The 26,955-nt window shown below is 39.3% G+C and overlaps 2 protein-coding genes across 8 annotated transcripts in view; one reads left to right on the top strand and one right to left on the bottom strand.

The window, feature by feature from the left end:
• The window catches only part of LOC146507864 (RNA-binding motif, single-stranded-interacting protein 3-like), a 168,910-nt gene extending 158,686 nt beyond the window's left edge, over positions 1–10,224 (top strand). For 5 of the 7 annotated variants that reach the window (XM_085176072.1, XM_085176071.1, XM_085176073.1 and 2 more), the window contains 4 exons: positions 5,540–5,656; positions 5,887–5,973; positions 6,193–6,317; positions 6,690–10,224. In XM_085176072.1, coding sequence (XP_085032198.1) covers positions 5,540–5,656; positions 5,887–5,973; positions 6,193–6,317; positions 6,690–6,693 — 333 coding nt within the window. In that variant the 3' untranslated portion in view covers positions 6,694–10,224. Of the gene's footprint in view, positions 1–5,539; positions 5,657–5,886; positions 5,974–6,192; positions 6,322–6,689 lie in introns of those variants that run through there. The other 2 variants (XM_085176074.1, XM_085176068.1) reach the window with 1 other exon arrangement.
• A 161-nt stretch (positions 10,225–10,385) lies between these two features.
• Positions 10,386–19,354, bottom strand: entpd3 (ectonucleoside triphosphate diphosphohydrolase 3). Its single transcript, XM_085176064.1, has 10 exons — positions 19,176–19,354; positions 16,811–16,948; positions 16,082–16,199; positions 15,759–15,918; positions 14,202–14,361; positions 13,861–14,088; positions 12,930–13,193; positions 12,731–12,841; positions 11,527–11,655; positions 10,386–10,760 (listed from the first exon to the last, which is right to left on the bottom strand). The coding sequence occupies exons 2-10, from the start codon at positions 16,943–16,945 to the stop codon at positions 10,572–10,574; spliced, it is 1,494 nt and encodes a 497-aa protein (XP_085032190.1). The 5' UTR covers positions 16,946–16,948; positions 19,176–19,354; the 3' UTR covers positions 10,386–10,571.
• Positions 19,355–26,955: the final 7,601 nt, after the last annotated feature.

The following is a 26,955-nucleotide window of genomic DNA, read 5'->3' as shown; positions in this document are numbered from 1 at the left end:
TGTTTTTAGTCCCGGCGATGCTGGCTCGTTCTTAAGAGCTCACTGAATTTGAGCATGGTGCTGATGCCTGTGGCATCAGCATCAGAGCTAAAACTGTTAAGCAGCTCCTGCAGCTCTAATGGTGCCCCAGTACCTTCGTCAATATAGTGTATCTGTTAAAGTAGCCTGTAAGAGATGAATGTGCTTACATTCAGGGGGTTTATCTGTACAACTGTCCTAAAAAAGGTTGTATGATTTTATTCTGTCATTCATGGGGTGAAGGGGTTTATCGGGGCAGGTACGTAAGGCGGTGCAAATTTCTGCAATCGTATCTGCCATGGTTGGCAAAAATCTTTAGTGTTCAGAATTTGTTGCTCCCCCTCTGTTGTTCTCTCTCCCTGTCTTCTGTCTTCCTCTTTATGTCTGTCTGGCAAATCTTAAACACATTCTGTTGTCTTGTCTGATTAAAATTATGTCTCTGAGCAGGGATAATACCCTTCTGTAAATGTGTTTTCAAACAAATGTCCCATCTAATTATTTGGCAGGCCGCTTGATATGACTTCCTAAGACTTGGGAAAAGACAGGGTGAGCTTGAGCAGAGATTGATGGTTTGGAGAAAGAGAAAATAAATAAATAAACACGGCGGATTTGACAAGGCGGACAGGGGCGAGAAGGAGGCGCAGGGAAAGAGGAAAGAAGGGATTACAGTGAATATATTGAGAACAAAGAAACGAAAACAGCCGCTGCAAAAGCATGTTTGGGCTGTGCACATCTGTTCTCCACCCTTGTCTATGTATAGTCAAATTCCCTGTTAGACAACAAAGATGAGGGGTAGTTATTGTATTTCCTGGATACTGAAGAGCTTGACAAATTAAAGCCGCATCAGGGAGGGAGACTGAGAGACACAGCAGCTTAAGTCTGTTCCTATGGTAGCAGAGGCTTCCTCACTGCTGTACTGCAGTTAATGACTGGTAACTTTGATAAATGGTATGCACTCATTGACACTTTTAGCTAGATGATCATGCGCACACCTCCTCTGGTTAACAGTCCATCTATTTGAGATTTTTAAACGCTTGTGGCACCAAAATTGGAATGTGAGACACTTGGTCGTTAAAGAAATTAATGAGTCTAATTAAAAGGTTAGAACAAGAGAACAAACATCAATGCTGTGTGCTGTTTTCATGGATTAAAAATGCACATACGCTATTGCTCATAGGTTTGGGGTCAACTAGGATATTTAAATTCATGAAAACCTAATCTAATAGATTTGCAGTGAAAAGGAATAGACGTTAATGACATTAGATAAAAAAAATATTTTTGATTGATGGAACTATTTTGTACTGTGTACTTTCTCAGTTTTGCAGCCTTGCAGCCCTTTGGCACTCTGGCCGTTTTTCTGTTCCCATAACAGATCAGTAGTTAAGAGCCAGTGACTGCGCTGGCCACTCCATTATAGGCAAAACACCAGCTGACTGCTTTTTCTGAGTAGAACCTATGAATGTTGGCGCTGCTTTGGAAATCAACTCCAGTCCTGCTGTATCCACAGGGTATGGCACTACAAAATAGAGTGAAAGCCTTCCTTTCTCTTGTTCAAGATCTTTTATATGCTGTACAAATCTCCCACTTTAACACGACCAAAGCCTCAAACCATCAAATTTCCTCCACCACACTTAGCAGATGCTGTCAAACACTATTCCAGCATCATTTCATGTCTGAAAACTTACATCTGCCCAATATTTGCGTGTTGTGTTTTGGGGATTTTTTCCCCTGTCTATAGAAGGCCAGCATCTAAAAATCACCTGCAGGCTGGTGTTTTACGGAACCATTTAATGCAGTGACCAGTTGAGGACCTATGAACGATCTTTTTCTCAAACTAACCACTTTGTACTGTCACCAGAGAATACTACACAATGCTGAAATAAACACCGAAATTTCAGATTGTTCAGTTTGCCTCGTGCAATAGCATTTACTTCTAAAAACAAGAAAACTGAGTTATTTTTTTAGTAATGTTGACTGTAATCAAAACCAGGAACCCTTATGTTTCAGACACAGAAGTAAATTTATTGCTTATGTAATCAGTACAATCGTTTTCAGCTGTGCTAACACAATTAAAAAAACTGTGGATTTTAGGAGGGGAATTTGAATTTTATATGATAAATTTGCATTAGGTTACATGTTTTGTAGGGTTTTTTTAAATATTACTTTAAAATAATACATTATTTATGATTAAGAATTGCATTTTTAAATGGTCATTTGTAAAATTACTGAGGTTGACGTTATTTCAAATAAAAACCAAATGTGCTTTACTTTATTAAAAAAAGGAGCAGTAGAGGCTCACACAACTGTGATTACTGACAGACACCAGTGTAGCTACACACTGCCTGATTAATGTACACACACATTAAACACACCTGTACACACACTGCCTTAAGGATTGTGCATTTCTGCGCCTTGGTGGGATGCCCAGATTACTTGAACTGCCTGTCTTTACATCTTAATTAGTGAGAGGATGTCTTTGTACATAATTACTCACAAATCCCCCTACAGGAAATGAATGCATTAGCCAAACCACGCAAAAAAAAATAAAAAAATCACACACACACAATCAATGCTACTTATTGAGGAGGGCTGTAATGAGACATCTAAAGAACTGGGATTTCAGCTCTGCAGGAGACAAAGGCAGTGTACAATATCAGGGCTTGCAAATAGAGCTCTATACCTCACGTTTGTTTTGTTTTGTTTCCTAACCGCGAGATCCCGTGTGTGCAGAACTGTCACAGGTGCATGCCCGCGGGTGCATGTATAAAGCCGGGAACCAAGGAGTACTTGTCTGGCTTTACGCCGAAAAGCCAGTGTACTTTGTGTGTTGATAAAGCAGTGATAAAGAGGGTGTGGTCTCAGGAAATCAGCTTATAGAATAATAGAAACATCTGCAGTTCGTAGCACACCACCTTAGTAAGAACAAATAATGCCAATTCAAAACTCTTTGCATTCTCACGCACATGGAGCGCCCATCATAAAAACAGCATTTAGGGGTTTTCTCAATAAACAAGTATCATTATCACTAATACTGTGTATTTGACGCTTTCAGACTGCTTGCAGCAGTCAGTCTGCTTCTCTTCTTTTATGGGAAAATGACAGGGGAGAGGGAGAGAGGGCAAGTTCAAAGTTGAAGTAGATTCTGTGTGGGGTTTTTGTTTTTGTTTTTTTAAGTCATGTCCTCAGGGAAGCCATAACTGTCATGTGGGCTCATTTATCGCATACCCCAGGAAAATCGTCTGATGCATTAAAAACACGCACACCATAACATACAACTGCACTCATTACATACTAATACATAGTGCCCGGGTGCAGACCCATACAGAGATGGAGAGTTGATCACTTGTAGAGCTATAAATCAGAGCAGACAGCTACTCATTGTGGGTTTCATTTTTTCGTTTCTGCCTGGAAACCTGCTGTGAGATTGGATGAAGTGAAAGAAAGAGAAACGGAGGATGAGAATTCATTAGAAGAGAGAACGTATTATTTAGATGGTTGAAAAGCTTGGGTGTTAATACGATTCTGGCTGGTAAATTTACCTGCATGAGCCAAAGCTTTTGTGCAGGTTTGAGGGTAGATCTGTTGATGCATCTGTTCGTGTGTGTGTGTGTGTGTGTGTGTGTAGGCTTTCGTCTCATTCACTTGTAATGCTGAGGAAAGTGTTTACAGAGCATTTCTGATAACCATGCTGCTGTGTTCTGCAAACAGATCTCTCTATGAAGACAGCAGTCAGGAAGGAGAGCATTGCACCTTTTGTTAACAGCTCTGACAATCTTTGTTTGCAGTGTGTGCACGCGTGCATGTTTTTTCCTGTAAAGCCTGCAGTCATAAGGATCTTACCTTACAGATTCTTAACTGTGAACAACTCTGTCAGACTGTATATGCATTCAAAGGGAGCACTTCAGATATCTAGAACTTTCCTTGCTTTGAAAATGTGTGTACTGTATGTGCTTATGTGTGGTTTCGTTGTTGCGAGCCTCCCAGAGAAACCCTACAGATTCAAAGCTGTTAAGTCGTCTGCCATACAGCCAGGCGTGTGCCTAAAATACCTAAATTTAATACTTGTGTTCTTCTAACGTTATGTCTCAACTTGAAGCTGTAGAGGTGCTGACTGCTCTCAAGAGCAGCACCAATACATAACCACTGATGCTGTCTGTGCTCATGGGAAGTGTAGTTAAACATCCATCACAAATAACCAGAGTACACAGTCTCCTATTAAATCTTTACAGAGCTGTTGAAGTTGTAGCAGAGCTGTATTGGAAAAGTAGATCTCAGCGCATCAAGGTGTTAGACTGCTTCAAAGGCCTTCACACTCAAGAGATTTACAGTAAAAGCGTCTCTGCTCCATTCGCAAGCAGGTTCTGTCAAGCCTTGCTGCCAAACCTGCTGACTGGTTGTGTTGCTCATGTACAAACTCGCACAATTTGCAGTCATCAAATGTAACTACTTCTTCTAGCTGCAATTTTTTTACTTCAGCTTAAAAAACTACAATGTGTCATTGCTTTAAAAGACGTTGTACACTACACTTTCTTACTTTGATAGGTTAATGAGTGATCAGAACCCTTTAGTAGATTATACTTTATACAGTAGTTTATAGATGTTTTTTTTAATTATGTGTTTAAGCTGTAAACAGTGTTGGGGAGTAACGGAATACATGTACCGGTGTTACGTATTTAAAATACAAAATATGAGTAACTGTACTCCATTACAGTTACTGTTTAAAAAGGTGGTATTCAGAATACGGTTACTTTGTTGAAATAAATGGATTACACGGGGGTCTTTTCCTGTTTCATATGTTAGCTATGCCCTCTCTATTTTTGGTAATTCCATGCCGGTGGAAACCCAAATGAAACGTGCATTAAGAGGCTCTAATGCCCGTGTCTCAATCTCGTGGCCCATGTCACCCCTACTTGCGGTCGCATAATGATGTGAAGAAATATTTTTAAAAATTATCATTCAGCAAATGACCTTCCAGAAACGGGAGCTGGAAGCATGTAAATATAATAACCACTGCAGCCAAACAGAGTGTCTGACGAGCCCATTTGTAAGTAAGCTATTAAGACTCGACTGTACACTGTGTTCGTGTTTTCCTCCGAAACAATAAGTTCTGTTTCAACACCTCTCTCTGTCTCTCGCTGGCAAACAAAGTAAAGCTTCGAGCCCGACACGGAACCGACATATTAGCCAGAGGTCTCTTTAGCAATTTTGCCATTAAGGTCTCAGCATTGTTTTTGTTTTTTGTAAACCAACATGTCAAAGTTGTTCTGAATCTTTTTCCTCCCTTTTCTTTGTTATGTTTGCCTGCAAATTGCTTAAAGCTGTTGTCTCTTTACTCAGCTTATTTTTTTCTTTTTTAATCTCCACATTTCTTCCGATTTAATTTCCTTTCTCCACCATCTGATCATATATTGATTCCTGCATCTGAATTAAATATCACTGAGTGACTCCAAATCACTTTTGACTCCAAATAAGTTATTAGCTATAAGCTGACTGGATTTGTATCCTTCCATTTCTACTCCAGGGTGCTGTGATCACTCCAGCTGCTGCCATTGAGCCCAGTTTGTCTATTCACCCCTCCAGTGTAATGGCTCCTCTAACCCAGCAGATGAACCACCTGTCTCTGGGCCCAACAGGCACTGTAAGTCTCCCTTTGGCAGTCAGCTCATCGTGCTGTGTGTGCATGTGTTTGTTTTATCCTTTGAGTTATATGTGTAATATAATTGTACACTTGCAGTTTCAGTGTTTTTCTCAGAGTAGAAAGCGCTAGAGCAGAGGAAAAACTGCCCCGGTGCTTCTGTTTTCAGTCTAAAATGTGAAATGATCATAAGACAAATGACACAGTCTGTGTTCTTCCCCTTTTATCTGTAGTACATGCCTGCTGCAGCGGCTGCTCCTATGCAAGGAACCTACATTCCCCAGTACACTGCAGTGCCTGCCTCGGCCATCACAGTGGACGTAAGGACAGAAACAACCTGCAAACTTTCATTTGAAATGAAAACTGCTGATTAAACACATATATTTTGTGATATATTAGTTTTGCTTAGCCTTTGGCAATCTGTATAACTCAATGAGAGAAATCATTTACACCAAACCCAGTCCCTACTTTAATATAATTGCCCAAAGTTTCAAGGCTTTGTTTCGTTCCTTAATATCTGTCTTTTTCCCCCTGTTCAGGGTGTGGTGACAGACCCCTCTCCACAGACAGCTGCCCCCTCCTCACAGGACGCCAGTGGGCAGCAGCCTTTACCTGTGGAGAACACAGGAGATCACGCCACAGCCTACTCTTACCAGCAGACTAAGTAAGTGTGATGATTGCAAGTCTGTAATTTTTTTCACATGGTCTTGTACTGCTGGTGCATCCTGACTGTATCTGGAAAAATGAACAGCATCAGCTATAAAGGACTGCAGTACAATTCCCAGATTATGCCGCGCTTTTTCTGTTTTGGTCACAGATGCATGGCAACCTTTGTTTGCAAAATTCTCCTTCTGGCTTTTTATCTTTTTCCTGGTGTTTATCTTGTTTTTCTGCCTTCTAGATAACCGACGGGTGGTTTCCTTTACACACAGTGATTGTACAAAGACTGTTGTGCCTGCTTACAAAAAAAAACTGTAACATTGTTCATGGTTCCCTCAGTCACGTCCTCGCTCACTGACTTTTCTGTCTCTTTTAGATAACAGGATTGGTAGGAATCATTGCTGCATTGCCTTTAGGAGGACTGCACGAAGGCGCTGGAGACGCAGAGTATCAAAAGGAAACGGGACAAAACAAAAAACAAAAACAGAGGTGACATGGACATCACTGACGGGAGAATGCTTCCACTGTGCACGGGCACCAAATAAAAGACAAAACGAAGAAAAAAAAATATCTTTCTTACCTGGTTGAACTAAGAAAAAGACAGAAGAAAAAGCAAATGATGGTTTGCTAAACTCAAAGACAATGAAATCAATGGCGGTCTCCAACTTTGAGTTTTCATTTTTCACCATGAGACTGGACTTTGCCTCCAAAGGAAAAAAAACAGATAAGGGGACGTAAGAGAAATCTAAAGTCAACCAACTGTACAGAAAAAAATGAACATTTGAATGTGCAGGTAGATTTTCAGACTTTTTTATTGAAAATAGAAGGAAGCCAAGTCTTGAACAAAAACGGGCTGTCTTCCTTTGATATTAAGCTACATTATTTTCATTCTTTTTATTATTTGAGTAGTTTTCTAGAATATTAGTGTTTTCGTAAATCTTTATTGCCTTAATTTTCTCAAACTTTGGGGAAAAAAGTTTCCAAGTGTTGAATTATTTAAAAAAAAGGACTGAGTTGTTGAATGATTTTTTTAAAGGGTTCTTTGAGTTTGAGAGCCTCAGAAATGAAATCTACAAAGCTATCTGTATAAGACAAAAAAAGGTTGTATTTGTATGAAGGTGATTTTAAATTATGTGGTACAGTGCAGGTGATGTTGGTTGACTAGGGAAAAAAATCCTTTTACAACTTGTGGGAGCGGTCAGCCCACCGCTTCCTGGAAATGCAGTTTAGTTCAATCATGGGAAAGAAATTCAGTTTCTCCACCACTTTTTTTGTATTTTTATTTTTTTCATTGCAGTGCTTTTAAAAGTTTTTCCTTTGCCTGCTTGCTTGTCTCATTGCAAAAAGAAAAAGGAACATTTCTGACTTTGAGAAAAAGCAGAGAAAAAAAAGCTAGGATTTTTAAATGTGCAAAAAGCAATAGTTTTAGTAAAACTGTTGACAGTTTCTTGAGTCTTTCTTAACTGTTGAACAAAAATACAGCCCGCGGGTGGCATATTTTATACCAAAGATGAAGAAACTAAGTTGTAAAGAGATCTTCCTGTTGCTTTTTCTTAATTTTTTCCACTTTGAATCTGCTTTTTGGTTTTTGTCAAGCTGTTGCTGCGTGAAATGATCAGTGAATGAGAGCATGCAGTTGGTCCTTTAGCACATTTGCTTCAATCGGACGAAATGTTTTGTGCGTCATGTGTTCAAACTACCACCGCATCTAAAACCCTGTGGAATCCTGGTGAAAAAGCTACTTTTTATTAGACACCCAACGACATCCTGCCGAGGCCTCATCGACTGACCTTGCATAACAACGCCGAGACGGCATAGCTCGCGATGAATGCTTCCCAAAATATGACAGATTTAATTGTTTTGCATAATCTAAGTCCCAACTCACTGTTTTGTCTCGTTCTTGCCAAACACAAGCCACTGAAAATATGAACAGGTTGATGATCTCTGTGAGAGGAAAGGGCATTCCTGTTGAACGAAATGATTTCAGCTTATATATATTCTCCTAAAAAAATAAGGAGAATTACTTTTATGTTGCCTTTACTTTTTGTTTTTTTTTTTCTTTTTGATGATTATGTGTGAGCTGCTAAACACTTTTCAGTATTGGGGATTGAGGTTGTCTTATGTTGGGTCTCCGTGGAATATTTGCACCTCCAGAGTGACTGTAATTGATCATTTTAAGCAGAATAAAGATGAAAGAAACACAAACGTGCATTATTGTGCCTAGAGAATATCGGTTGAGAACAGAAGAAAACTTAAGATTAACTTTAACTGGCTCGCACTGGTTCTGAGGTCACGCCCTCGAAGACTCACACGCCTTGACTTTCCACCAATGAAAGGAAGCTAAGGAGAGACACAGGAAACGAATGGACACAGGAGAAAACAAAATTGGTTTAACCAAAATCAAATGGATAGAAAGCTCTAAAATAAACAGGGGTAGGGAGTGAAAGAGAGTAGAGAACTCAAAATCAAAAGTAATATTTATAAGATCTTTTTTTGTACAGGTGTGTACAAGAAGATGCAACAGAAGTAACTTAGCTTTTTTTTTTATTTGCTTGGTCACATGCCTCCCATGTCTTTAAAATTGTGATTTTTGAGAGTGTCTGTAGAACCAGTGGATATTCCTGTAGCTTCAGATGTGTCTTTTTGTTTGTTTCTTTGTTTTTTTTTTTCTTTTTAGTCGAAACTTTCAATAAAAAATAACAAAAACGAAGTCAAATCCGTACTCGTCCTGGATATTCTGCAGGAACAACACACTACCACTGGAGTACGCTATTGTTTCGTGTAGAAGGAAAGGACTGAAAGTCCATTGGTGTGCACTTGTGCAATTTTAGTAAGTGACCAAGGTAAGTTCACACACGCAAAATGGTTTTAACTGCTGTAAAGGATTAAAAACGTTTAAGCGTTTAGTTTCACCAAGCGAGATTATGAAACTACAGCTCCAAAAAGATGCAGTTAGTTGAGAAGTTTATTACATACAGTACTGACAAGAGAGCTCATTATTGCCAAAGCAGAAACAGTGCAAGCAGTGTGCATCAAATGACAATCATGCATCATTTTCTCCAGTGCAATGACAACAAAATGTCAAGAGACAGTTTTATTCATGCAGTTTAGTCATACATCATACTTGCTGTCCCTGTGAACAAATTACTGTCATGAAATCTTTATTTTTATTCATCTTTCCTTTATAAAGAAATAATAAATAACGAGGAAAGTACCAAAATATTACTTTGTAACAGTTGCCAGTTTCATCTACCAGCTGAATAAGCAGGATGTAAAAACAGTGTCTCTGCTTCAAGTCCATCCATCCATCCATCCATGTGCTTCACACTAATGGATTGTCATTGCTAACACGGCTTAATTTATCTTTTCCCAAACTGCATTTATACAACTGAATGAACCACTTGTGTACAACTACCCAACAATACTTTGCTCAGAATGCAAGCCTTTTATAACTCACTGCAGCAATATACGACTATGATGCGTTTAGTTAAAACAAGAGAAGCACGTAGAACTGCTGTAGCACTGAATGACTTTCTGTGATGACCAAAATTAGTTAAGTAGGTTGTATGTAAATAATTTTAAACTGATATGAAAATAATGAGACAATGGCATCATTTATTAGGGAAATGTTAATTCAAAAAACCCATCGTTGTGCGCTTAAAGTTTGGCAAGACCATACACAATATAAAACAATACATTAAAGCTACAGTACAACAATTTGCTACCATTTTCAGTGCTATAACATGTAAAATGCAGGGAAAGAAACAGTAACTCATGCTCTGGTCTAAAGCGGGCGTTCGACTCATTTTGGGAATTGCACAACAAGAACAAGCACATGGAGACTGATGGATGCTCTTATATTTTTGTGCCATTTAGACAAACACTATCACTATTTTGTTGAGCACAGTCAACTAAATTAAAAAAAAAGTACATTAATTTTTGTAAGATTCCCTGAGGTAGAGAATGAAGAGTGGTCTAATGCTTTTTAAAGCTGCTTTTACATATTTTATCTGAAGCTAAAACCCTCAAAGATGCCAGCACAACGTACTGCATTGATTTTGAGGCTCTTCAGTTTTGTTTTGTTTTTTTTAACTAAAAGCTAGTTCATGTCTCAACCTGAATAATAACACATTTGATTGTTAACGTCCAGTCCAGGCATCTTGGCACATGCAACTGTAGGATTCTCCGAACCTCTTGCAGAATTACAGCAGTTCCCAGGCCTTTCAATAGCCAGTGATTCCCTCTGTAAACTACGCTCTCAGTAGCAGGTGCGAATGAAGATGATGAACACTAAGACAGCAGTCATAATTGTTAGCGCCGAAAATAGAAAGATGAGGCCGGCAAAGACGGGGTTTGTCAAAGGAGGGATTTTCTTCACTTCGGAAGGAATCATGTTGGACATACTCAGCATGTAGCCCAAACTCCAGCCTATATTAGTTTTCTTTACCTAGAGGAAAAGAAAGAAAACAAGTCATTTGAATGTTTTATATTTGTTAAAACCACATGCTTCCAACACCAGTACACAACCTTGCATGTCAGCAGAATGAAAATCATGAAATTGTATAATTACAGCTGTAGGGCAAAAGATGAGTCATAGCACCCAAAGAAGAAGAAAAAGAACAGTCTGTCTCGTAACTCAAAGTCTTGAAAGAACCTATCAAGTAGCAGACATCCCAAACTGCACACTAACGCTATTGTTGGAAATTGGGAGAATTGCCAGCTGTTAAAAAGTCTTGTCTTGAGTGCAAAAGGTCGAACGCTCTTTGCAGTGTGGAAACATTGGCTGTAATCGTTCGTCCTTTGTGAATCATGAGTAATATACCAAGTGTCAAAGACCAGGAATCCCTCTGCTGAGGGAGTTTCTTTGTGACAAATTGATGGCATGCCTTCCGCTCTTTAGCTTTTTCATTGCAGACTATTCCTACGACATCAACAACAGTTTCAAGTGGGTGGCCTCATTCACATACAACTGCCAAAGGCAGTTAAATGGCTTCCTGTATTTGAACATGTATCAACTGTCAACAGCTTTCCAAAACAACTCTCACCAAATTAGTACATCTTACAGTTATATTTCAAGAAGAATTAGAGCACAAGCCACCCATAAACTTTGAACAATGGGAGGATTGTAATGTACTAGCCTCATAGAAGGCAGTAGTTGAACTTTCAAATAAAAAGAATACTATTTGTGTCTTATTTGCTGCTGTTTAACCAACCTGTTGTTGAAAGTTAATGTTTTTCCAGGTGTCAGTGTCGAATTTGTATCCATCTGCCAGCAGAGTAAAGACGTAATGACCTGCGTAACAGTGGGTCTCGATGAATTTGACGTTCTTTTGTGCATTCAGCTGAAAGAAGGTTAAACAAAGATCAGAGTTTAGCCCGTGATTGTAATGACACAAGCTAATTGTATTAATTTCAGTTTAATCCCATTTCAGTGAGAAATGATAACGATTATTTAATCAAGATCATGAAAATATTGTGTAACAAAGACGGAGTGCAGTTTATTTCATTACCTTTATCCTGAAGTAACTTTGTTTCTTTTGCACAGCTGCACTCTACAGCTGTGGTTAGCACAAGCATGTCTCTCTAAATCACTTTCTTGGCCTGACAGTGCCTTTGTTACCTAACTGATCATGTTTTTAAAAACTGATGTGGCAGACACTCGCAACAAAATCGAGGGTCAGGGAGATGATCTCAAACATGGTGTTGGTGCCGAGAGAGGGTGCTCTGAGTTTTTTATAAACTGCAGACCTACTGGGATTGAGTGAGTGGTATTTCTCTGGGGAAAATGCCTTGTTGATTTCAGAGGTCATCTGAGAATGGCCAGACTGCTTAGAGGAAAGGGAACAGTAACTCAAATAACCACTTGTGGCATGGTTGCTGGGTGCCAGACAACCAGAGTATACAAAAGCACAGGCTCACTAAAGGTCAAGAGAAGAGCGGGAAAATGTTGCCTGGTCTAATGACCCTGGATTTCTGCTGTGACATTCAGATGATAGGGCCAGACTTTGGTGCAAAAAGCTTTGTATTAATGGTTCAATGTGGTGTTGAGGATATTTTCTTGGCATATTTTGGGCCCCTTAGTACCAATTGATCCTCCTTTAAATGCCACCGTTTTGAAGGTTGAAGGGGGTGCAACTCATTAAAGGTGTACCTAATGGAGTGTCCAGTCAGTGTATATTACTAGTAAAAAATGTGGACACACGAGCAATAAGAAGAAAATGTGGGCGCATAGCATTGTCAGAGCTGGTGAGTAGTTTACTTTCTGTTGTGCCTTCTGTTCTAATCTTGATGAATGAAAATGACAACGTATTTTATGTAATTACCTTCACATTAATTCTGTCATTCTCTCCTTCCTAAACATGATTTCTGTTCTTCCTCACCTTAATTTCTTGATTTTCTACCTGTATGAAAACTTACCGTTGCCCAGTTTTTGTGGCAGAAGTTCCTAACTGAGGTGTTGAAGTGATTAATGTTTGATGTGCCATTCAACTGCAGAGCCACGGCAGTCCAGAAGAATCCAGCGTATGCCTGGTCGGACCAGCAGAAACACACACACTAGGTTGTTTTGCATCGTGATCTATTTGCTTTCATGTGTTATATTTGCACTGCGTGTTACCAGGAAATCTCCGGTGACTGGTGGCTGCTCCACCCCGTTGAAGGAACACTGTGACGAGGAGCAGGTCTTGAAATCAAATATGGATTTCACTACTTTCCCACAGCTGTCTGAGTCGCCACCACCAAAGAAGGTCAGCTCTTGATTGGGGTCGTAGTTTTGCGGTTTCTTTGTACACTGTGACTCAAAAATTGATGATGCCTTTTTGGTAGTATTGAAACCTTTAGGATAGCAGGGGTTTGTTATGTTTTTGGGGTTAGATGATTGCTGGAAAATAAAAATTTAAAAAAAAATGTCAAAAGATGACAATTTTTTAAGAAGAAGGCAAAATCTATAAATAAATAGGACAGAAAAAGACCCCAACCCTGAACTGGATAAGAGGGAAAAAATGAATGGATGGATATTCGTTATGCCCTTACAGGCACATTATCTCCACACTGTAGGGCTTATTTCTTTAAACTATACAACACCGCATACAAAGTCTGAAGTAAACAGAAACTATAAGGTTAAGCTGTCATACCATCACTCTGATGCACTTTCAGCATATTTCTTGTAGAATCACTATTAGTTTCAAGAATGAAGCTATGAATTACCAGAAACGATGCATTTCTCCCAGACTAGCTTGACGACAATCACGGTTCGATCAATATTCTTAATGACATAATGCATCCCTGGATCCTTTGGCTGTTAGCAGCTCAGGGACAGCAGCGTTCACTAATCATTCCACAAACTGGCCATTAATGGATTTTGCAGTGCACATGTGTGCAAAGAGCCAGACGTTCCCACTGCACTTAAACGATAGCACAGTAACGCATAACAACCTAAGGAAAGAACCACCACTCTTATAGTACCTTGGGAATATGAGAGTTCAGTGAAAGACACAATTTTTTTTCTGTGCATACTCGTAAAAGAAACAGAGGAAAAAGTCATTCACCTGCACTACTTTCTCCAGAACCAACTTCCCAGCTTCATTTTTGCCATAGCAGAGGAAACTGTGTGTGTAGACATTGTAAGGGTAACCATACAGTTTGACACGCAAGTAGTCTGCTCCCTTGAGATCATCCTGGACCGCAAAGGCAATCTGTGTTGATGCTCCTCCAAGATCCATGGAGCCGACAGTCTTTGCTCCCTGCGGCCGTACGTATGCGTTCCACACGTTTTTCTGCAAAAACAACGAAGATTAATAAACGATGAAACATACAATAGCAGATTTATGAAGCTGCAATTATCTTGTCTTTTGGGCAATCGATCAGACAGGTGAAGGCTGTGTCATACCTCTACCAAGTTTCCCTTTAGGTAGTTGACAGTGATCCAGCCATAAAGCCCTTCTTCCTGCCCAGTGATGACTGAAGCATTTTGAAACATGAAGGGGAGGGAACTCAGGTATTGTCTGAGTTTTACCAGGACGTTATTGGCCCTCTGTGCATCTTTCATTCTTAACAGCACAGCAGAAAACAGAACGATTAGACATCACACTAGAAACAGACGTTGACAAATGGATTCACTATCATTAATGAAGCAGGTAAAGATTTTGCCAAATACACGTATTTTAGATGCTATTATTTGCTATTATTTTTTATTTTAAACTCATCTAAGCCAGAACTCATGATGTAGGCTAGAAGGCTTGGCTCTGTTTTTTAAAATGAGATCAATATGTCATGTTAAAAACATTAAGATGTGCACATGTTTTTTTTAATGTTTCTGTCATTAACTCTGTTTTATGTGTGGGTTTTATTTATTTTTGGTTGTTTTGTTTTTGTCTTTCTGCTGTTTCTCTGAGCGTTGCATGGTCTGAGTTTGGGGTGCATTTGCTGGAAAGTCCACCGCTCAGAAGATTCGCGACTGTCTTAATAATTTCTCACTTGTGAATAATGATTCTCACTGTACTGTGGATTTTATAATAAGATGTATTTTCTGCTTGGCGTCGTGCTGACACAAAACTAAATGCTCTAAACCAATAAACTGCCAAAACATCTTCTTTTATCCATGTGCTCACACTTGCTGATGAGCAGTTAATCAGATGCGTTTGATTCGCAGTGCCTGGAAGCAATGAGGAGTGTTCATCTATTTAAATAATGTTAGAGTTTTGTTTTTTAAATTATGCTAAAGAGGATTTCCTTTTTCACATGACTGTAAATCATTTCATGCAAACTAATCCAACCTTCTTTTGTATGTTTGTTATACTTTAACAACAATACACTCTGTCCCCTACTTCTACGTAGAAGGTCTGCTTTTGTCACCATCTTTCCTTGGGCTGGAAAGTATCAAAAGCCATATTTGATCCCAGGCCCAGAGTTTGACCCATGTGATCGAAATTCCAAGTTTTGTCCTGCCTTTTAGTCTGAATGTGTTTTTATTGCTGGGGCTTCCCCAGGCATCCAGAGGGATCCATCAGGCAAAAGGGGGAGAATATAAGACACAAAGCTTTACTGTGAAGCAGACCTCCCTTTTTGTCTCTTCAATGCTTGCACAGCAAAATCGGCATTCATAATTCAGCACCAATGAAGTTGAATGGATGTTCTTAAACTCAATCCACAGCACATATTTGAAAATATTAAATACATCACTTTAAGAACATTTCTGCATCTCTGTCTTGATATTCTCATCTTTAAAAATCATACATTATACCCATTAAAAATTCACACCACACACACATAAAGTCATAGATCTAAATATGTATTTATTTTCATTATGTCTTGCAGTTCTTCAGTCATTGGCTCACAATTCAGTGCATGAAAGGTCAAGAAAAGCCTAAAATTAATTAATATAAAAAAACACTTTTGACACTTATAACAAACACAATAATAATATAAGTAATCAAAAGCTTCTTACTGCAGGAGTCTCATTCCAGCTGTAGCTCCGAGAAACAGGCGCGTACTGTTGTGTTTTGTTGGAGGAATGGTTTTAGTGACGATGTCCATGCATTTCCTAAATCCTGCCATTGTCTTTTCTTCGATCTCGGGGATAACCTTCATCTCAGAGATTGCATTACCTGAGGACACAAATCCAAGCTAAAATTCTCGTGTGTGTGTCTAGTAACCAGAATGTCTCCAATTTAAAACACATTCTTTATGTTGTTTCTTTTGTTTGCAAAAGCCTAAAAAGAATTTGCCAGAAACCCTCACCCCCTCCTCTCTTTGTTATATGTGACTCACCATCAACTTTACAGTTTAATGTCTCAGTCACTATTCCTGTTTCGTTCTCCTTCGCTCCTGGCCATTCATACAGGTACACATTGGAACGAGATGAGCCAGCGTCTATCACTATGCCGTACTAACAGGAAGAAGGAAGAAAAAAAATATTATTGCACAAACATTTTCCAATCAGCCTGCTGTCTATCAAGCAGAGAATAGCCACCGTGACTTTCATCAGGCCTCTGTGTGAAAGATGTTGCATAACAGCAGTAAAAGCCTATTTTCTTTATGGAGATATAGTGGGGTAATGGTATCCTTAGCAGAAAAGAAAGTCTCAAATTAGAGAAGTGTGAGAACTGCAAAAGTGAAAAACCACTGGCACACTCTTGATGAAAAAGCATACACACATACACAAAAAGAGAATGACAAACACGCAAAACGGCAACTGAAACTCATCACAGTGAGTTTTTTTCCTCTTTTTTAGCCCTTGTTTCAAAAAGCTTTCAGTTCTAATTAAAAGGAAAAGAGGAAATAGCAATAGGGCCAACATGCCTGTTTGTTTTGAATGCCATTAACAGTACACGCAAAGTTAAACGTGTTTCATCAGAACCGCCACTCATCAGCAAGCAGACTGATGAGGAATCCCCCGTCTCTGATCCTTCGGTGCAGTTTTTATGCATTGTCTTTATAACAGCATGCGTATTTATATTTGCATCCTGGAGTATTGCGCTGATGCGCGTATGTGCTCACCTCTTTGCTGTATTTTAAAAACCTCCAAGTGTCCTGGATAACAGCAACAGCAACGAGGGCAGCGATGCTGGTCAAGAGGAGAAGCATCACTCCTGCTATCCGACACTTGTAGCCCATCTTGTGTTTGGAAGCCATTTCCTGTTGGCAAGAAATAGGGTTAAAGAAGATGTGTGGTCTCACTAAAAGCATCTTTCAAGGTGAAGATGTGCAGATGTTTTAAAAAAGTCATGATGAGCCGTAACAGTGACCAGGACTGCTACAGATGAGTAAGTGCTCGCAAGCCAAATGGATGCTTAACCAAATCCAAATCAGAGGGAGGTTGTTCAATCAGAAGAAATCTTTTAGGGATAAAGTATTAAAATGCAAAAAAACAAAACAGTTTTTTGGCTATGATTACACATCGCACACAGGCATGCAACATGAAATGCAGCTTTTTTTCATGTGTGCATAGATGGGCTACACACAATTAAAACCTTTAAAGCTACTCTCATAAACATTGGGCAATATATATCAGCAATCTATATTCATCACTTTGCGAGGACTCATTAAAATCAAAAACATCCTTTTATTCATGAAGTTTACCAACAGATGAATATGCCAGTTGATACGAATACCATTTGTTATTCAATCAATAATCAATTATAATCGTGTTATTTAGATTTGCTGAAACACACCACACTATTCTGCTCATGTTATGTTCACGTGTGATTGCATCACTGTTATTGCAGCCATTTGTCAGTATACAGCCGTTAGGTAATTCTCCCTCAGCCTGTCAAATCTGTCCTCACCAGACTAAAACCACTTTACGGATTAGGTGGAACCCTAGTTCTGTGTCTCTCCTGTTTATTGTCCATTTAAGCTTCATAAATCCAGGAATAAAATTGGCTATCTGACTCCTCTTTTATAAGCAATAACAACAACGACAAGACCAGTGTTTGTTAATCTATAAACAACTCTTAAGTTACCACAGCAACTTCTGTAGAAACAAGCAGGCTAAAGGTGCTCGACAAGGTGCGATCACAACTGGCTGACATGGCAACAAGCGAGTTTAATGTTTGTGATACATGTTGCCCGCGAGGTGCTTGACATTTCGAAGCCATGTGTGCAATACACGTCCTAGACTTTCACTTATGTCTCTTCTTTATAACCGTGTGCTTAACATTTCCCGGAGCTGTTTCCAACACAAAGCAAGTAAAGTGTCAGCCAGCACATGAAGAGAAATAGCAACCAATCTGTTTTTGCTGTGTCTATGTTGCATTCACTACAAGGTATGTTTCTGTAACTACATGAGATTATATACAATCAACCTGCCAAGACAAACACAGTACAAGTTCTTACACTCCAAGCAGCTCACAATGAAAACAAACATGAGGAGGCATGAGTGACTGTTGTCTGAGGATGGAATATAAAACAAATAATTCTATAAAGCAATGATGTGTGTAAATGCATAATACTGCTAATTTGCAGTAAAGGAACAATATGTATTTTGAGCCACTGGTAATGTGAGCTCACTCATCTCTGGCTTTACGGGCTATCATTGCCATGAGTCGGGCTTAAAAACTAAACTGTATTTAAGGTTGTGGGTGATTTTAGTAGCACTGAGACAAACACTTCCTCCCTGTAAAGTAAATTTTGGTTTCAGTTCTTTCCCACTGCTTTCTCACCTTTTTTTTTTTTTTTACATGCTCAGTTGTTATTTGTGGTTTTTAGTAGCATTAATAAGCTTGACATATTACATATTTACACTGCAGTGCATCTCAGATTTGCTGGATGTAAAGTTTCACACAGTGGAGAAACAACAAGATTAGGCAAACAGCACAGTTACTTATAGTTTGTTATTGTAAATGAACCGCCTTTTGGGTTTGTAATACAAAGACTTACTGAATACATTAATTGCACTTATTTTATATGTCAATAGTTTTCCCTTTTCTAAAGCTTAATTGTGCAGTTACTTGATTTTTTTTTTTAATTTTTACTATCACCTGAATAGAAATGCATGGTCCTTATAGGATTTTGAGTTGGCAGTTGGCATATCTATAAAATACTCAATGTGATATTACTGGTTCTGCAGTTTACTTAAAATTCAGCCAGGTGAATCAACAAGTCATATCAACTCTGTTAACACCCACTCAGTAAAAAATCAGGCATGTGTCGCTGGGAGTCAAATAACTTGAGCTATCTCCCCTGCTTGTAAGGACAGGTTCTTATGGTGGTGAGGAGTGGATAGAAGCAAATGTGTCTCGTCACACTTGGTGCAGTAAAACTAACTTGCCATTGTTGATTAACCCTTTAGATCATGTCTAAATACCTGTTGTGTTCAAAGGTTAAAAAATAAATGCATGTGAGGAAATGTTTTGTTTCTTACCTTCTAGAGCTGATTTTTAGAGCCTCGTTGAGAATAAGAGAGAGATGGTTCTGACGAAGGGATGTTGATCTAAAGCAGGAAAAGTGGTTGCAGCAAATCAAGAGAGAGAGGAACAGAGAGAGAGAGAAGGTGCTCTGAGTGCTCTCAAGAGTGACTGGCCCACAAGAACAGGAGTGGCGTACCCCAACATAAGTCACAGTGCGGGGAGGAGCATTGTGTGCAGGACTCCAGTTTTTGCCACTCCCAACGCACCAGTGCAACAAAGCAGCCAGCCTACGAAACACAGCTGCTCCTTGCTCATTGCCTGCGTCCGGTGATTAAAACAGATACAAGTATTTGTGAGTATGAACAATGTGAGAAAAGGGGGCTGGAGCTGGGATGCTAATTGATGTGATCAATAAGAGAGACTGCAGTGTGGCTGAGGATCTGCTGTGGAACTTACTATACATTCAGGTGTTATTTAATAGGAGTAAATTATGGGGCAATGGGGGCTATGAAAAGCAAAGGCTTAAGTGCTGTATCAACAATCAAGGATTTGTTGATAGCTGCATGTGATGCCAGCGTTCTCACAGACAAAACTCTGAGTCATTTGTGTGACAAACACGAGTCATTAATTTCCCTGACACAGTGCTGATGGACGAATGGGAACCTGAGCTTTTATTGCAGCATATTTGTTTGTTTTTTATGGGAAGACAGCAGAGAGTTAAAAGCATACTTTTAATGGTGTGTGCATTGTTCCTACTGCTGAACATTTTTGTAAGGGCTCATATGTTAAGAGTTTTGCAGCACTATCTGGAAACACGAGAAATGCTTTTCCAGACCAATACACAGACTGATGTATGTGCATCAGTCTGTATAATATCAGTTAAGGAGTGGAGATACTGTCAGAATGCATCTGTCTCCATGCCCAGCCTACTGTAATGACCAAAACACCAGTTAATGCAATATTCCCAAATAATGCTGAGAAGTCAGACACCACTGCATTCTGCTGCTACTTTAAGTATTTTCCATGGTACCCACCCACCAACCCATTTGTTACCTGTAATACAATTTCATCAGGTTACCTTATGTTTTATGTTGGCAGACAGCAAATGGTTCCATTGCATTGGAAGTGGTTACTTTGTTGTAATACTGTGACATACTATGACATAACCTCCTCACACATGGGTGCCAGCGTCTGGATCTGCTAGCTTTGTTTATTGTCCTGGTGTCTTAATAGAAGTTATTACAGTGGTCTGAATTTTTTGGATATGTGAGCCAAAGCTAACACAAGTAGTTTTTTTGTTGGGGGGGGGGGGGGGGGGGTCATTGTTTTTGAGTTATTCAAAGGTTCAAAGGTATTTCAGATCATTGTCCCTGCTGCACAACAGCAGGACTCCTTCAGGACTTTAAGGTAGAGAGCAGAATTTATGGTTCCACTATACCAGGTCCTGAAGCAGCAAAGCAACCCCAGACCATCACACTGCCACCAACATGTTTGACTGTTGGGTTTTTTTTGTGTGAAACATTGTGTTTGTTTTCTCCATTTGTGGATAATGTCACTCACCACCATTCACTGGAATCCCAGGCGCTTTTAAAATGCTTTGTAACCTTATCCAGCCTGATATATGTCAAGTTCTTTTAGATCGTGTCACGTTGCTTTTTGAAATCCTTTAGCCTACTTCACTTTGTCAGACAGGTTCTATTTAAGTGGTTTAATCCAGCATGTGTGGCGTTAATTAGTCCTGGGTTTATCTTGTCAATTTCATCAACATGATAAAGTCACAAGTGTTCAAGAGGCAGTCATGAAACTTCTCAGATGTGTAGTCTTCACTGAAATGAAGACCCAGCTCTATGAACATTGATACTGTGGTCTCTCTTCGTGACTGTAAATTTGCAGCAGCCTTTGGTTTTTTAACCACTGAATCTGTTGCCTTTTTAACACCTGCACTGGTTTCTGGGCTGTCTACAAAGGAGACACTAGTGGTGTCAGTGAAAGTGAATTACATGTCTGATTCAATGGGCAGTGAATGTATATAAAGTATTTTTGTTGCCTAACGTGAGACCTGAAACCTACTGGCCTGAATTAACCGGAAGAACAGGAAGCTTAAAATTAGATTAGCACCAAGAGATGAAAGAGAAGAAGCAAGTATCTTACATAAAGATTGCATACTTTCTCATAGAGGTAGTACTGCAATACTTCTGTTAAAATGCATGCTCTTTTCAGCTTTGCTGCTTTGCACATGGGTTGTATGGGTTTAGAACGAGTTTGCACCCACATGTCTTCTCTTGTGTAAGGAAACGTGAACACAGTGATTTCCTCTTTAATGCAGAAGAAAGCAAAAATAATCAACGCATAGTGAAGAATATATGTATATAAGTACATATCTAGTGGTGATTTGGGAAGAATTTAGTAATCATCTCCAATATGTTGCATGTTTTATTTCATCCTAATAAAAAATACTGAGTTTCTGCTGTCTGCACAACTAAAAACAAAGTGGAAGTTCCGTCATCCTCAGATAATTACAAATTCAGCATCAGTGCTGTTTATAGCCTACTCGGATTTGTAGAGCCACCAAGACATATTCTCACTAATTGTTTGTGTCTCTTTCAGTGCTTTTAAAATACATTAAACACCCTTATGAATCTCTACTGCAGGTCACGGGGCAGCACAGAGAGGTTTAGAGAGAGGTTTAGAAGCTCTTAATGCATCGTTGATAAATTAGCTTGACAGACCCATACTTGCATGCATATGCTGCACATAATGACAGCATTATGCGGTGTCAACTTATCAGATAATTACACCTCAGGCCTCTAATGTATGGGTGTAGGAGGCTGGTCCACTTTAAACCCTGCTGCCTCCATTTCCCTTCACGCACCCTTCAGCCACTCCCACCTCATCGCCCCATCTACCTAACTATTTCAACAGGGCTGACTCTCACAGGGAGCCGCTGTGTGAAACACTGTACACAACCCTCTTCCCCACCACTGCTTGACAGAAAGTAGTCCCCAGACTAGCTCAGGACAAACCCATATCTCTTACATGTCAAAGCTGTGTACCACTCAGCACGCTGCAATTGAATTATCAAAAAGGAAACTCTTATCCTTGTAGAATTACAGATATTAGAGTTAACAGCAATCAGTGCACATTTCAACATGGGGAAAATATGCTGGCCATGTAATGGGATCTCTGTGGTCTCAAACGCATTGTGATTTGAGATTCAGTTACGTGCTGATGGCTAGTAGATTATAATGTTTTCCCATCTGATCCCTCCCAAGTGAAACAGCATCTTGGGCATGCTTTCAGGAAAAACCTCACATACCAGATATTTGAAGGCTGCTGAGCCTAGTGGGCTGACAGCATGTGTTGGACTGGACGAGTCCAACACATCGGGGCTCAAATATGCATTTTCAATATGAGATTATGTCACAATTTGTAGTTTTCTGTTCTGGTCTATTTCAATCTGTTCAAATAATTATGCACTGCAATACAAATGTGCTTTGATCTCTGAATGTTTTGGCGGTACTGTAAAGACTCATGTTTGTACCTAGTTTGGAACAAAGCATAGGTTTCACATCACAAGTTCCACTTTGCAGCTAAGAATAGATGCTAGAAAAACATTTTTCACAGGTCCTGCCCTTCCTGTCTTTATGTATCTCCCACCTTTGCAATTACCTGCTCTGCCCCAGTGTGTTGCACCTGTGAGTAATTCCCTTCCCTTGTATTCAAAATGTGTTTTTTGCCTGTCCTTTGTCAGCTCGCTTTTGTTTATGTATGCAGCACTTCAGTAATACTGCTCTTGCATTGGATTTCCCACGTGCCTAACCCTGTTTTGCCTTTTGGCATTTGCCTCTGCTTGTTCCAGGTTTTGTCTGCTTTGATCACGGGTTGATCACCTGTGGAACAAACTGTGCTTTACCTCAGTGAAGTGGTGAACTCTCATGTGGTCTCTCATACATTTCAGTCCTGTGTTGTTACAACAGGAATGCTGGTTACATAAAAAAAGAAGGCTGATCTTTTACTATCTCTTTGAGACCTATTGAATTCACTGCTGTTTCTACGCTCATTCTTTTATTTCTTATTTATCAACCAATCACACCCTGTGAAAGAATGCATCATACTAAGGTTACCAAGCACCATCCTGTCTAAGATTCCTTCCATGAAAATGTTTGCACTCTCTGACAGGATTCTCTACTGTCCAGAAAACAACAGAAATGAGCACAGACACCAGAGGGACAAATAAATGAAAGACTGATACATATGTGATTGCAATGCAGTGTAGTTGCACAGAGCCTAGAAAACTGTGATATACAGTAAAGTTAGTTCTTTTTCTGGACTGAAGCAGTACTGGGGATCTTATGCTAAGTTAGAGGAAAAACACCAATATTTTAGATCATTTATTTTAAATAAAACCTTGACGGGGAGGCTGGGAACATACTGTGCAGATGCAGACACTGTCAGAATCTGCAATAAAGGGGTCAAAGGAAAATAGAGAAAGAAAATATGTTTGACAAATGAATTTTCTAAACTTTCTATGAAACAAAAATCAACCTTTAAAAACAAGCACACTAACTTTGCCTCTATGTTCCCCCAAGACAAGAGGCATGTGAAATGCAGTCATAAATCAGTGCATTCCTGCTGCGACTCCACTCCAGTTTTCCCTTAAAGGTTTGTGCTGTTCATCAAATGTTACTGAATTCAACTGAAAGACTTTCTTTGAAACTTTTAATAGAGATTTCCTAGCGTATGTCCCTGAGATAAACTTTCATATTTTAGTGGTTTTCTGCCTTTGGCCACTTAATATCTGTGCAATCAAAGTCACTCTGTGCATGTTCACATTCATGTTGAACTGAAGACAAAGAAACGTTTTTAGAAGACTTTTCCCTGTTAAAAGACTTTTTCATGAGCAGAGAGTGGAAACTGATTCATAAAATCTAAGTCTTGATTGAAATACGGTCAGTGTTGGGGAGTAACGGAATACATGTACCGCCGTTACGTATTTAAAATACAAAATATGAGTAACTGTATTCCGTTACAGTTACCGTTTAAAAAGAAGGCTGAAATAAATGGATTACACAGCGGTACTTCCCTGTTTCATATTGTCGCGGGTCAGGACTGTTTGGGTTTTGTTTGACAGCTACGTTCTGTTGTTCCAGGCGGCGTTACGGTTGCCATGGTTACAGGGTGACCTCTCTCTCCACGTGTTTCCTGGGTGAGAGAGGCCTTTTTGTTGTTGTTGTGCTAAGCTAATAGGCAGAATGCTACCGGTATAGCTCTAAAGAATGTAGCATCATAGGCAGTGTAGTCCGTGCTGCAGGGAGAATGGACTGCCATACCCGTTATGTGTCTGTGAGCGAGGGAGGGAGAAAAAGGAAAAGTACGAGCTGTCATCAAAAAAAAACCTGAGCTGGAAGCATGTAAATATAATAATAACCACTGCAGCCAAGAAGAGTGCCTGACAAGCCCAGTTGTAAGTAAGCTATTAAGACTCGACTGTACACCTGTTCGTGTTTTCCTCCAAAAACAATAAGTTCTGTTGGAGCAGCCTTTCAACTCCTCTCTCTGTGTCTCGCAAGCAAAGTTGACCCAGACAACAAAGTAAAGCTAGTTTTTGGCTACGAGCCCGACACAGAACCCAACGTATTAGCCAGAGATCCCTTTACTACGGTTCGGAGCCGCGGACCTTCAGTAACAGTAATAAATCACAGCAATAGGACATTCATGTAGTTGTAAACAGCATGATAATATATTAAGTAATCCAAAGTATTCAGAATATGTTACTCTCATTGAGTAACGTAACGGAATACGTTACAGAATACATTTTGGGGCATGTATTCTGTATTTTGTAATGGAATACATTTTAAAAGTAACCTTCCCAACACTGAATACGGTAGATTATGTATAAAAAATTCCTGAACAGCTGATCAAATACTTTTGTGAGAAGCTTTAAATTAAAGCTGAAAGTCTGCACTTGAATCACATGATGTTTGTTAGATTTAAAATCCTCTGTACAGCAACAGCATGTCCACTGTCCAAAACTGGACCAGAGACAAGTTATTTCTCTTTGATGAAATAACTTGTCTCTGCTTTATTTGGATTAAAGGTTGATGTCAGATAAGCTTTTGAGCTGTCTGTAATACAACCTAATAATATTACACTAATGTTACCCCCCTTGTCTCGCCCTGCTTTCTTCTCTTTCAGGCTCTCATTTGCAACCTACTGGAGCAGATTGCAGACTCTCCTTGATCCTGGTCCTGCCTGAGAGTCCTTTCTGTTAAAAGGCAGTTTTTCCTTCCCACTATGACCGAGTGTTTGCTCATTGTCAGTTGTCTGATTGTTGAGTCTTGCAATATAAAGTACCCTGAGGCAACAATTACTGTGACTTACCGCAATATAAATAAAACTAAATTGAATTTAACTACAGAGTACACACATAAGATTGAAGTCAGTTTACTATGCATTGAATATTTCTGATTATAAGCTTGATTATTTTAATATGGAATCAACATTTCTCAGTGCTGGATTGTTCTCATTTTAAGGTAAGCATTATTTAACGATGTTACCATACTAGTATTCAATTAAATTCAATTAAATGTTATTTATATAGGGCTAAATTACAACAGCAGTCACCTTAAGGTGCTTCATATTGTAAGAAAAGTGCCTAACAATAATGGAGAGAAACCCCCAACAATCAGACAACTCCCTTTGGTCAAGCACTTGCTTGTAGTGTGGAGAAAAATCTCCCTTTGAACAGGAAGAAACCTCCAGCAGAACCAGGCTCAGGGACAGGCAGTCATCTATTAGGACTGAGTGGTGCTGAGCAAAGAAGAAAACAAGTGTCCAGTCTTTCTCCCAGATCCAACCTGGGAGCTATTTCCACAGAAGAAGAACCTAAAGCTGAAAGCTCTACAACATTTTTAAACCATTTACTCCTGTGTAGCTGTCAGAAATACTGATCATGTGTTCTGTTGGCATCTCCTTGTGGCCCAAACTGCAAAATGCATGTCCAGAAACATTTGCTTAATGCTTGAAGTAAAACTCTTTTTTTTTTTTTTTTTTTTAACACATGTACACTCAGGAGGAGCAGCAATAATGCTGCCAGCAAAATTACTGTAAAATCCCCAACTAAGAGTCAGTAAAATATGTGCTTCCATCCCCTTCACCCCAAGTGCTCAAATAAATGTTTAATTATAATTGCAAGGCCTTATAAAAGCATCTGAGGACTGAGACAATCACTCAGACAAGTCAGCAACTGTGATAACATAAAAGCAGCCTCTTTCAAAGAAGAACACAATCTTTGCTTTTATCTCAGTATGAAGTTTATTCAAGCCTGATTTTCCCCTTTCAATATTTAAGATGATCACTTCATTACCAGGGGAACGTCACTAACATTTTTCTGTTTAAACGGACACAATGATAACAAATAAAAATGCTGATTAAAGTAAAGAAGTAAACGTAAAGAGTTAATAAAGAATTCACTGAAGACAAAAGATTATTCATAAAAAAAATTCTTTGCATTATCCTCTCTGTAGATAAAGAGTTAACATTTCACTCAAGTCAAGTGAGTGCCTGGTGGAAGCCACATTTTTTATTCATAAAGTCTATACAGTGTGAAGTTTCTCTATCGTAAGCACTAGAAGTAAGACCTCTCAAGTAGCATTGTTATGTCTCGTGTCTCCTCATCATCATGATTTACAATTTTAACTGAACAGACAGACCATGTGACCTTCTTTCTCTTTGGCATTTTCCAAAGCAGCTGTATCATTTTTAAAGAGAAGTCTCCTCTACAACTGTTGCTGT

This window comes from Neolamprologus multifasciatus, chromosome 11 (assembly GCF_963576455.1).
Source record: "Neolamprologus multifasciatus chromosome 11, fNeoMul1.2, whole genome shotgun sequence".
NCBI lineage: Eukaryota > Metazoa > Chordata > Actinopteri > Cichliformes > Cichlidae > Neolamprologus > Neolamprologus multifasciatus.
Note: the sequence above shows the minus strand (reverse complement) of the source record. Positions and strands in the feature narration are given on the sequence as shown.